This window comes from Rhincodon typus, chromosome 9, assembly GCF_021869965.1.
Source record: "Rhincodon typus isolate 14 chromosome 9, sRhiTyp1.1, whole genome shotgun sequence".
Taxonomy (NCBI): Eukaryota; Metazoa; Chordata; class Chondrichthyes; order Orectolobiformes; family Rhincodontidae; genus Rhincodon; species Rhincodon typus.
This window is the reverse complement of record NC_063340.1, coordinates 13,209,500-13,222,752: the sequence shown is the minus strand read 5'-3', so window position 1 is coordinate 13,222,752 and position 13,253 is coordinate 13,209,500. Positions and strand designations below refer to the sequence as shown.

General features: G+C 39.7%; 1 protein-coding gene across 1 annotated transcript in view; it reads left to right on the top strand.

The window, feature by feature from the left end:
• LOC125483979 (ral GTPase-activating protein subunit alpha-2-like) overlaps positions 1-13,253 on the top strand; it is a 42,492-nt gene that overhangs the window by 21,345 nt on the left and 7,894 nt on the right. Inside the window, exons 6-7 of the mRNA XM_048600909.1 lie at positions 1,465-1,623; positions 12,762-12,955. Of these exons, the coding sequence (XP_048456866.1) occupies positions 1,465-1,623; positions 12,762-12,955 (353 nt within the window). The remainder of the gene's footprint in view (positions 1-1,464; positions 1,624-12,761; positions 12,956-13,253) is intronic.

The window sequence follows — 13,253 nt, the reverse complement described above, 5'->3', positions numbered from 1 at the left end:
TTTAGTTGGGTTCTGGTGACATGTCTGCCTTTAATAATATTAGTTTGTCAAATATTTGTCCCTTGTGATAGTGACTGTCGTGAAACTCGTCCTCTCACTAATGTCTTGCTCATCTGTTACCTCTGGAATGTTTACAGTGCTCCACCATGAAGACTGATGCAAAATATTTGTTTAAATTTTCTGCCATTTCCCTGTTCCCTATTATCAATTTTCCAGTTACATCCTGCAAGGGTCCCACATGCAGTTTAGCTACTTCCTTCTTACAAGCTGGAAAGCTTCTTGCCAATTTACCTTCTTAATCAATTTTCTCTCTTTTTTTATTAACTTTTTAAGTCATCTGCTGGTTCCTAAAACAAAACTTAAATGTCCCAGTCTTCTGGTCTACTGCTAGTTTTTGTCACTTTGTACCCTTTTTTTTGAATACTCCTTGACCACCTTTGTTAACCAGAGGTTCATCCTTCTCATTGAGTCTTTCTTTTTGACTGGAATAGATTTTTACTGAGCGTTATGAAATAGTTGCTTAAACGTATGCCAGTGCACATTTACTGATCTGTGGTGACAATATCAAATCTTGTCTTTCTTGCACAATATCTGCGTTTTTTTGGGGAATTTTCCCGTGCTTTTGATTTATGATCCAGAATAACATCAAAATGTTTTATTATGTAGGTCTGAGATTTTCCAGAACTTTTAAATGTTTTGGGGATTGAATTCCAGAATTCCTTTCAGTTGTTTGAGGAAGTTGAAAGTATAATCTTGCTTCTAACTTGTTTGTCCAGATTTGGGAATCAGTCTCATTGTTGCTTCTGTTCCATCTGTGTGGGTTTGCTTTCATACCTCAGTAGCTAGAGTTGAGCTCAATGCTACACCTGTGACATGATCTGTAGTCACGGTTTTATATATAACTTCTCCTTTCGTTGTTCAGAATACATTTCAAAACTATCTGGATTGCCAAATTCATAAATTTATAATGCTTGTACGCTTCTACTTCTAAGAAATCAGCAATTATGAACATAATTTATTGTGAATTGTGAATTATTTCCTGCAAAGACAACTCGGTTGACTTTATGCTCTTCATATTACAAACAAATCTCAAGAGGAAACACTAGTGACTTGAAATCATGCCTCATTATACAGAATTGTTCAGTGTAGTATTGAGATCTGACCATTGAATTTTCTTCTGATTTAAAAATGTAGTTCATGTGTTATTTGAAATTTATGTGAATTGCAACTGATTTTTTTTTTTTTGGGATGATGTCAAAGAACTTCGAAAGTTTTTGTTGACCTGAAAGGGAAAGGAGTTCAGGCTTCATTCTGATTTTAGGCTGGTCACACAGAACATTGCAGGAACTTTCATCCACTGTAAAAGTACTATTTACTTGGACATGTGAAATATTCTGTCAACTTATCAACTTATTACAGTTATATAAATGAACACAAGATTCATATTTTGCCATTTCCTTGTAGGTTCTGATACTGCCTTTCCGACCCTCTCAACAGCCAGTGCACCTTCCCACCTCTCTACCCTTTCATCAACTTCCTCCATGCAACCTGAATCCAAGGACTCCACCCCGCTTCTGGATGAAAAATTACATCAGTCTGTCTTACAAATTCCTGAGGATTTGGGTACTACTTTGGTTTGATTTATAGGTTGTTATTATCTCTGTGGTGGGTAGTTTAGTTGGTGCCGTGAATTTTCTACTTTCTTGTGAAAGTAGGTGCAAGCATTTTGTGTGAAGTGTCTCGTTCTGTTTTTGCTCACTTTGTGCTTTACATTTAAAAATGTCAAATCAAATATGAATAACCTTTAACATTGCAATATGAACATCATTGTAAGCAAACAAAAAGACAGTTAGCCATTGAGATTATTTTTTCAATACTAATCCTTTGTTGGCCCCAGGAACATCTTTATCTATGTTTCAGTATGTCCCCAAGTTTATGAATCATGATATCAGCAAGATGTTTAGACTAGTCTTGGTATAGACATGCTAAAGTCATAGTAAACATGATTTGAAATTATTTGAAGTGGTGGCTAACCGCTCATCACTGAAAAGTTAAATTCACAACTGTACATTTTTTTTGTTAGCAAATGAGAATTAAATCTCCAAAAAACAATCTTGGTGATTAATGTGGCTTGCTGTTACATTAATGTTCCTTGTGGAAGAAATTAACTTTGACGGAGTAGAATAAGATACGTCACCAAATCCTTTGGCCATCGAAGTGAATGTAGATATTTCCAACCCACTATCTGCTTAAGTCTGGCAGCCTTCTTGGTAATTTGAATAAAATTTGCTGCATCAATGAGCAGACATTTCAGGTTGATGCAAATTGACTTCAAAGTTAATGCTTTTTGATTCTTCACAGATGCTACAAGACACGTTGAATATTTCTGTTGTTATCCGCATTTCTAGGATCCGCATATTTTACATTGATTTTTAAATGGGTAATTTCTTTGTCTTCATGCTTGAAAGCTCCCTGCTTTCCGCCCCCCCCGGCCATTGCAGTAGCTGGAGAGTCCAGAACAGTGAGATGGTAGGTGTGCTGTGTAGGAGCAGCTGGGGAGACCCATTTTGTTGATACTACCAGGGAGGAGTAGCTATGACTCATTAGCCTCAGCCTCCGCCTCCCCCTCGTACCCAATCTGGTGATTTTAAGCAGCACATGTGCATGCAGACACTTCCTGCAGCTTTCTGATGTCAGGGTCCACATCAGTGAGCATCATTTTAAGTGTTTTGGATAATCAGCCCAATTGGTGAAGTTGTCCAATAGTCTTAAGCAGGGCACATTTACTGATGGGAGTTGATGAGTAGATCTTCCTATATCCTTGCACCTGTACATGTGAGCATTCTGCAGAGTCAACTAGGTGGAAAAGATCACATGGCTCATGTTTCAATAATTAGCTGATGCCCAATTTTCTAACAGTTTTGAGGGTTTCCTTTTAGGCATGTAATCCTTCCTGTCTCAAGTAGAACAAAGGGAGTAGCGGTTTATGTAGCTTTGGAGTAGGGAGACGAGGGGAGCTGGTCATTCAGAGCAGTGGGGGCAGAGGAGACCAGTTGAATTGGGAGCAGTGGCCTAGTGGTATTATCGCTGGACTGTTAATCCAGAGACCCAGGTAATGTTGTGGGAACCTGAGTTCAAATCCTGCCATGGCAGCTAGTGGAATTTGAATATGATAAAAATTTGAAATTAAGAATCTAATGATGACAATGAATCCATTATTGATTGTTGGAAAAATCCATCTGGGTCACTAATGTCCTTTAGGGAACGAGACTGTCATCCTTACCAGATCTGGCCTATAAATGATTCCAGACCAACAGCAATGTTGACCTTTCTCTGCCCTCTGGGCAATATGGAATGGACAGTAAATGCTGGCCCAGCCAGTGATGCTCTCATCCTGTGAATGAATATTACTAAAAATGAGGGGAAAGTTAGATCTGGCCAATCAGAGGGCTTTTCTTTTTGAACTGGAGCAATGAATGCACAGGTCATTAGGTATTCCACTTACAGATTTTTAAAAGAACAATTTATGGTATGTGGTCCTTGTTGGCGAGGCCGGCATTTATTGCCCTTCCCTAATCCTCCTGAAGGATGTGGTGCTGAGTTATGAGAGTTGGACCAAATTGTGTAATGTCAAAGGTTTCCTATTTTTCCCTTCAAGGACTGGGGAGCTGAAAGCAGTGACAGAGTTTGGAGCTGTGAGGGCAAAATGGAGCTGGCTAGTTTGAGCAGGAGAGAGGACACCCGGAATTTAACATCAGGAACTAAAAATGATATCAGCACGGGGGAGGATCTGGTTAACATTATGTGAAGGATGCAATTTGCTGCTGTGACAGAAATGAGTCTTTATTAATTTTACATGTGCTAATTGATATAGAGCACCCTCTTCGCTGCAATGTCGACCCACAAGCAAGCATATCTCTAGGACAGGGAAAGCCGGGTGGGGCAGCAACACGTGTGAGAGAGAGAGTCCCTGTCCTGTGCAGTGAAGTTCGGTTTCTAATCGTTTCTGCTATCTGCTGCCATTGAGCAAAGGCCTTGCTTTGTTAGGACTATGTTGTCATCAGTAGACAATAGCCACCTGGGACATCAGAACCTTCATGGACAACCCCAGTAGCGACAGATTTGAGCATTACACTACTCACATAGCCTGTGAACACACTATGGCATTGTCATCGCTGCTCTGATTGGGATGCATTAAGCTTGACCAGTGCAATGAAAAAGATGGCAGTTACACCTTTAGGAAGAGGAAACCTGAGGAAGAAAGCAACTCTGGGGTTGGAGTTGACATATAAATAAACAAATTTGTTGACCATCTTATCGTGCACTCTTGCAGGATAATCAAACATCTCATGACCCTTTGGCTCACCAGAAACAGTGCACTGTCATCCAAGTATATGCCACATCCTTGAAGCAACAAGGAGGCCAAAGAGAAGTTTTACTCCAGTTTTGATCAGTCATTGTGTGTTGTCCCATTTCCTAAAGGCAGACAAACCGATCCACCTTGAATATCGCAGTGCCAAAGTTGGGAAGTGCACGAATCTCTGCAAAGGCTTTGTTGCAAAGAAGGTATTGGGAAGGCAAAAACCAATGGGTCCTCTTCCAAAATAATGCCTAGAGCCTGGTCTGATTGTAAGGAACAGCCGTTGACCATCCCTGATGTCAACAGTGGAGGTTCTTTATGGTTCCAGCAAGGAATGATCTCTCCTTGCTTCAAAGTGGTCACATTTACTGCACTTCAGGGATCCATTAAAAGGAGGAAAGCTGGTTATTATATTCATATCGAGACCTCATGGCAACACCCTCACTGTAGACATTTACACCTGTTTGACTACGTCATTATTTGAATGACAGAACATGTGCAGTGACAAAAACTATTGATTACTGAATATGTCATTGCCTCATCCAAAAACAGTGGCAGCAAAAAGCACTGCAGCAGGAAAGTCCATGTTGATGGACTCGCAATCTGTTCTGAATTTTCTCCTCAAAGTTGGCTGCCCACTGAAGTTTGTCACCATTCTCTGCCCTTGAAAGACCATATGCAAGCCATAACTCTCATGAGCACATCCACCGTAGATCCGGTATATGAGCAAACTGCGTTTAGCGAAGCTGTGTAATTACACCAACACATTACTCCATCTTCCTTGCTGAACTGCTCCAGCTGATATCTGTGAAGCGTGTCCCTGGAGCAGAGCTTCGGTACAAGATGAGCGAGAACCTGTTCAGCCTGCGTCGTCTCCTGTCCCCAGTCAAGACTGTACAAACCTCTGTCATTGATTTTTCAGGACAAAGATGACACTTGTATGTGCACACATCTCTGATGCTATGCTTCTATATTATCTTCAACACCGTCATGGCGAGAATGGGCCTTAAGCTAAACAAAGGCTTTGTACCATTTTGATCCTGCTGCATAACGTTGTCCTTTATCGATCAACTAAGATCCACAGTAAGCAACTGGATGAAACAGCTCTTTTCTCATGCCTTGGGACACTTCTTTCAGTGACGGCAGACATCAATGATGAAATTGAACAAAATCTCTTGTGTACCAAGACGTCTTTTCGCTGTCTGAGGAACGGTGTGTTTGATGACTCAAGGTGTAAAGAGCAGTAGTGCTGCCTATCTTTCTTTACGTGTCTAAGGAATGGACAATATATAGCAAATAACTCAAGTCATTTACATAAGTATCACCAGCAATGCCTTCACAAAATCCTCCAGATCCAGTGACAGGCAGACTCTTCAATATCTGTGTAAAAACTGAAAGAACTGTGGATGGTGTAAATCAGAACTGGGGAAGGGTCACCTGACCCAAAACGTTAATTCTGATTTCTCTTCACAGATGCTGCCATACTTGCTGAAGTTTTCTAGCAACTTCTGTTTTTGTTTATGTCTTCAATATCTCTTGTCCTCTCCCAGGCTGGTATCCTAGCATCAAGGGGCTAGTTACTGTATATTACAACCAGTTCAAAGAGGACAGTAGCTAAGATGGAATTAGAAGTTGAAATGCAAGAGAGAGAGCCTGGAAAGCAAAGGAGACATAAACTGGATAAAGAAGAAGTAAGTTTAGTAAGGTTAAATAGAATATATTTTAATGCAAGGAGTATGCTCTCCTAGCTATGACAGGGACTTGAGTGAAAGACAAACAGGGTTGGCAGCTCAACATTCCTGGTTAAAAGGTATTAATGAGTTAGGTGGGCAGAAGAAAAAGGGAATTGCAATATTGATATAATTGAATCAATTGCAGAAGTGAGTGGGGCTAATGTCTTGGACAGATAATCAAATGAGGCTATATGGGGAGACATAGAAAGCAAAAGTGGCAAGCATGCTGATGGGTGTGTACGAGAGGTCCCCAAACAATCAGGAAGAGAGAGAGGATAAAATATGTAGTCACATTTCAAAGAAATAAAAGAATAATAAAGCAGTAAAGTAGGGGATTTTAACTACCCATATATTGATAGATAGAGTTTCAAGGTAGGGAGGAAACAAAATTCTTAAGTTTTAAAAAGCATCCAGGAGAGTTTCAGTACAACAAAGGAGGGTCAGTTCTGAACCTAATACTTGGAAATGAGCTCAGGCATGTGGAAGGCATATAAGTGGGGGAGCATTTTGGTGATGTGACCATAAACTCAGTTAGACTTAGGATAGTTATGGAATAGGAGGAGGATGGGCCAGGAATAAAAGTTAAGAAGTGTAGAAAGGCTAATTTTACTGACATACAATTTGTCCCAAGTGAAGTGAGTTTTATCTGCAAGTTGCTGCTCTGTCAGACCAGTGAGAGGGATTCAAAGAGGAAATAGCAAGAGTACAGGACACCTTGGTCCCCTTAAAGACCAAAATTGGAGGAGCCTAGATATCAAGGAAATAAATCTTAAGATTAAGAAGGAAATAGAAGCTTATAGCAGATACCAAAGGTACAATATGACACAGTCCCCAGAGAAGTACAAATGTGCAGGGTTTTTTTAAGAAAATAGGAAAGCTAAGAGAGGTATGAAGAAAGCTTTGGTGGGTAGAATAAAGGAAGATCGAAAGGGTTTCCTAAAAGTCTATAAAGAGCAAGTGAATAGTTAGGGAAAGAGTAGGGCACTTAAGGGAACGTGGTCGTAATCTGTGTGTGACCTGGAAGCCATGGACACATTCCTGAATGAATAATTTGTGCCAGTCTTCACAATCTAAAAGGACGACGTAGGTGTAGACATGAGAGTGAAGGACTGCCAAATGTTTGAAGAAGTTAATTGGAGATGCTAAAGGCTTTAGCAACCTTAAAGGTGAATAAATCTCTGAATGATATGTATCCCAGGCTGTTGACGGAGGCACGGGTGGAGACATCAGGGGCACTGGAATTAATTTTCAAATTTTCTTTGGCCTCAGATCAGTTGCCATAGGACTGGAGAACTGTGAACATTGTCCTGTTATAGTCGGATAGGTAGGGAGTGATTAACCAGGAAATCACAGGCTAATCAATCTAACCTTGTGAGGAATTATCAGAATTCGGAGGGCAGATTATATAGCACTTGGAGAGATGTCGGTTAATCAGGGGAAAGTCAACATGGATTTGTTAATGGACAGTTATGTTTAACAAATTTTAATCAATTTTTTGAGATGGTACCCAGGAATATTGATGAGAGTAATGCATCTAATGTGCTGCATGTGGACTTCAATAAGGCTTTTAATACGGCTGCTTTTGGCAGACTGCTCAGGAAAGTCTGAACCTATGGGATCCAAGGCAAAGTGGCAAGCTGGATGTGATTGCATTAGAGCAGGTGCAGAGGAGATTTCCCACATTGTTGCATGGGCTATGAGAAAAGATTAGATTGGCTGGGCTTGTTTACCTTGGACCACTGAAGGTTGAATGGGAATCTTATAGGCTGTATAAGAAAATGAGGGGTGTAAGTAGGGTACATAAGATACTTCTCTGTTAGTACAGGGTTCAGGAACCATGGGGCATAGATTTAAGGGAAGAGAGATAGAAGACAGGAGAGCAGAGGAGGATTTTTTTTCACTCAGTGGTGGGAGTCTGGAACTTAACTGCCTGAAAGAGTGGTTGAGTCATAAACAATCATAAATTTTAAGCAGTATTTAAATATTTGCTCGCGTTGCCATAGCCTCTAGGGCTATGGACCAAAAGGTGGAAAATGGGACTAGTGTAGTCTAATCTTTGTTGACCAGCACGGGCACAGTCTTTTCCCCTATATCAGACGTATCTAGGACCAGAGAGCATCAGTTTAAAGTGAGGAGTAAAAGGTTTGGAGGAGATGTGAGAAAACATTTTGTCACCCAGAGGGTGATAGAAAAATGGAATGCAATTTTTTGAAAGGTTAGTGGAGAAAAGTACTCTTGAAACATTTAAGAATATCTGGAAGAGCACTTATTATACCAGGGCATAGTAGGCTATGGACCAAGTGCAGTGTTATTGGTCGGCATAGATACGGTGCTCTGAAAGACTTGCTTCTATGCCATGTGACTCTGACGCTCGATGAATTAATGGGCTGATCATCTGCATTCTGTGCTGTAAACGTCAGAGTCTGCTTCTTCTGCATACTTGACACAAGACTTTGAAAACAAGCTTTCTGACCTACATCATAAACAGTTGGTTGCCAGGAGAGCAAAGAATATGCTTCAAAGATGCTCTCAAAGCCTCCCAGAAAAATATTATATCTCTACCAATGTGTGGCCCTTGCTCTCAATTGCTGAAACTGGAGGAGGAGCATCCTCGAAGGTGCTGAGCATCTTGTACAAACAGAAAGAAGTGTGTAAAAACCCAACCATCTACCCAGCTGTCTTTTAAAATGCCATTCCCCTCATGTGGCAAGATGTGTAGATACAGCGTTGGACTGCTTTGTCACTGACGCCCCACAACTCCAACATCCTTGATGTTGAGGGATGGCAGGCCATTTATATGCCCGCAAAAAGGACAGTGTGATGTTCACCTGCTTTTGAAATTCAGTTTAAGCAAAACTCATCCTGAAAGCTCTGACATTCACTAAAACAGCAAGTAGCTTTGTCCTGATCATAATAGATCACCCCTTTAACTGGACAAAACCATCTTTTGACAGATGAGCAAGGGACTCACCAAACCTCTGTTTTATCAGAGATACTAAATTGGCACTTATCTAGTTCAGTAGATCTGATTATTTACCAGAGACCTCACCTGAAAATAGTTCTGGGCTCTGATACAAGTGATTAATTTCTTGCTTTACTTCCCCAGATTGATATGGGAATACATTGGTAGGATCTGCAGCACTTTCTGCTAGTTGACTGTCCTGGTTTTTGGAGGGGAGGGGTGTTTGAGATTATACTTGAAGTAAATCCGATCGAATGTAATTGGGCAGTGTTCCATAAAAAGTAGCTTTATTACATTTGAACTTGCATATTTATACATGACAAAATATGCATTAAAACATATCCTTAGATGTTCAAATTGGGACTCGGTGTGGAAACTGTTTTATGTTTTTTGATGTACAGGCAGTCACGGTTTGTGAACGAGTTTCCTTCCTAAGTCTCTTTGAAAGTGATTTGTACGCGAGTTGGAGCACAACATGGGACAATATATAAGATAACTGTTCATAAGTACAAGGAAGTGTTCATAGGTTGGATCTTTAAAATTAATATTATACACCCTGTATGGGATTGTGTTCGTTAAGTATGCGTTTGTAAGTCAGACATTTGTAAATTGGGGACTTCCCGTACACCCGAAAATACGTACCCTGGAACAGTGATGCTGATGCAGCAAAAATTATCCAGTAGGGGATGCTAGATCCAAATCTCAACCCTTATTTGAAACTCATTTTCTGAAGCTGCTAACAGCTGATATTTTGACAATTAATTTTAACTTCTGAAATTTGTAATAATTTTAAAATATTCCCCATAATTTCTTTTTGGCACATTCAATATTTACTTTTTCAAATGCTGCATGGCATTTGGCAATAGTCATTTTTTTCCAAGCCGTAGATGGTTTTCATTTTCACCAGGGTGATGATCTAACAGACAAAAGACAAGCAATGCTAGAATCCAGTCAAATATTATTCTGCTGAAATCAGTGAAGCGAAAACTGTGTGGTTTCCATGTAATGCAGTTGATTAGTCCCACCGAATTACCACCTAGCCACACCAAATAATTTTTAGATTTTTGTCTTCCCACAATGCATTAATTGTGCAAGATATTTTAAAATCAAAAACAAGTCATCACTGATATCTCATTCATGATGTTATTTTGTTAGCTTAACAGGTGCAGGTGCTGTCTGTAAATCTGGTTTTTAAGATTTGTGCTGCATAAGTTTCACCTAAGATGTGATTTGGCCTCTTAGATAGTAAACAGTAATATTGATATCTTACGTTTCATATTTCAACCCAGACCTAAAAGTTGAGCAGCTTGCATATTTTTTTAAAAGGAAATTAGAAAGTAGTTGATTTTGTTAATGATACGGTTTCTTTTATTGAGATGAATGCCCGTAATGTAGTGTTCACATGTATATGTAGGATTTCACAGACATATTATGAATTTTTGTTCTAATCAAGAATATATACATTAACCTTGACATTGTTAGCCGTGATGGAGTCTGTACTAATGGTGGTTGTTAATTGTTTGCCAAACTTGGTATGGGTCAAGGATTGTAAATGTAACAATTTATCCCAGATTCTTTTTGGAGCTCATGAATTAACTGATGGTAGCTACAATGCTCATGGAATTTGCTCCTTCAACCTGAGACAAAATAAACTGAAGAAAAATTAACAAAGGTAAAAAAATGATTCGGGCTACAGCCAGGCAGCCAAGTGTACATTTTTCATGTCTTAAAACAATTGTACAAGGTTAAGCTAATCAATCCATCATAAAATGAAAGTTGCGTAAAAGCAAAGGTAGTCATTTCTCTCTCTCTGTACACTCCTGGATCAGCAGTCGCGGCCCTTTGCGTTAAGCTTTGACGGTAGTGTTGGAAGTGTTTATAGCCTGATTATCAGAACTTGGTAACAGCCACATTTGTGGCACCAGGGTTGGCTATGGTATACAAAAGGGGAGGAAAAAGATTGGGAGAGCTTTAGTGATAGGAACTCAGTTGTATTGGGAATTTGACAGGTAGTCTGTGACAGCAAATGAGACTCTCAAATAGTATGTTGCTTTGCTGGTGCCAGGGTTAGCGATTTCTTAGTGGCTGCTGGGCATTCTGCAGGGGGAAGGGTGAACAGTCAACAGTCGTTCTATATGTTGGTGCCAGCAACATGCGGTTAAAAAAAGAAATAACGTCCTATCACAGGAACTTAGACATCGGTAGGAGATTAAAGAGTAAAACCACTAAAATTGTAATCTCCAGATTACTTCCAGTGCCATGTGCTACTTGAGTATAAGAATAGAAAGACAGGTCATTGATGATCTCATGGTTAAAAGGATGGTGTAGGAGAGTGGGCTTTAGATTTTTGGATCATTGGGACAGTTTGTGGGCTAGGTGCGACCTGTACAAGATATATAGATGCACCTGAACTGGAATGGGTCCACTTGTGTTTTTGGAGAAGCTTTAAACTAATTTGGCAGGGGTGGGGCACTCTGTCGTTGTAAAGTTGTGAACGAAATCCAATCGGATATTGAAGGAATGTTAGGACAGTCCATTAGGCTGAGAAGACGTGGGTATGATAAAGCACGTGGGAGGACCAGAAAGTGAAAGTCCAGAAATTGGATTTTTTTTTAAATGCAAGGAGCTTGATTGATAGGTGGATCTTTAGAGCGTTGATAGGCAATATAAGATTGTTGCAATCACAGAGACAGGGTTAAATGAAGTGCAGGACAGGTAGTTCAACTTTCTGTGGTATAGAAGTTGCAGGCATGATAGGGGAGAAGGTAAAAGAGGTGGGGGCATTGCATTATTGTTAAAGGCAAGCAGTACTGCAGTAATGAGGGAGGATGTCCTAGAAGGACCTTCAAATGAGGCCACCTGTGTGCCTCATAAAAAAGGAGGAATCCGTAGGCTTATAGCAATCAATGTAGACAAGGCTTTAAAAATGATTTCAAATCCGTCAAAGAGGATTCCAACCTGAATGTTTTTTCCACTGATAAAGTAAATTGAATAGTCAAGACTCGAGGTGCAGGATGGCACCAAATTGAAATGATTAGGAGATGATTCTTTGCTTTTGAAGAGGTGCTGGTTAACTAAAGAGAATGTAGGAGTTCAGGAGGCTTGTCAGATGCATTATCTCAATTTTTGTAACATTTTGTTACACAACCTACCATTAATGTTTTAATTTATCTTTGAAAAGTGTTGATGTTTGCAGGTTTGGTAAGTCCAAAGGTAATGTCAGTATTATCATAGGTCTGTAAATTGTTCAGTTGTGTTTTAATTTATCTTTAATCCAAAGCAAACAACAAAACATACAGTTTCACAAACAATTTTGTTTATATATTCATTATTAGGAGGGGAGAAATTTGCGTTTTATACAAAATGTAATGCGATTTCACATTTTGTGCCCCTTTCAATATCTCATAAGTATACACCGTTTTATATTTATGGGGGTTTGGACTGAGAATATATCAGAGAGGCTTGGGAATTTGACTTTGCGACCAAGTGTTTAACAGTAAATTGACATTGAACAAATAGATTGCTTTGGCTTGTTATCCTATACTTCCCTCTGCATCATGTTAACTGAAAAAAAAAAATCAGTGTTCTTAAAATACTCATAATAATGTAATCAATGTGATTACTGTGCAAGAACTGATGAGTATATCATGGCCAAACATTTGAAAAAGCCTAATCTATGGTGTGACATATTTATTTTAATTTACAGACAGTAGTGAATGCCTCACAGATGAGTGTAGTATCATTGCCGGAGGAACCCTTACTGGTTGGCATGCTGACGCGGCAGCTGTGTTATGGAGAAGAATTTTGGGCATTCTGGGAGATGTCAACTGCATACGCTGTCCTAAAATCCACGCCCTTGTTTTCGAATATCTATACGAACTCTGGCACAAATTAGCTAAGGTATGCTGGCTGTGAAATAATACTTTTTCTAATGTTCTCTGATGTGCATGTGATCTTATTTGTAGGCCTCTCCAAAACTGGTAAACAGAGGTGGAATGAGGGTGGTGGTGGGATTCGCAAGGTATAATAAAAATTATCTCTTTGGTATACATCAAACACAATCTCAACATTTCGCAGATAGTAGGAACTGCTGATGCTGGAGAATCTGAGATAACAACAAGGTGTAGAGCTGGATGAACACAGCAGGCCAAGCAGCATCAGAGGAGCAGGAAAGCTGACGTTTTGGCTCTGGACCCTT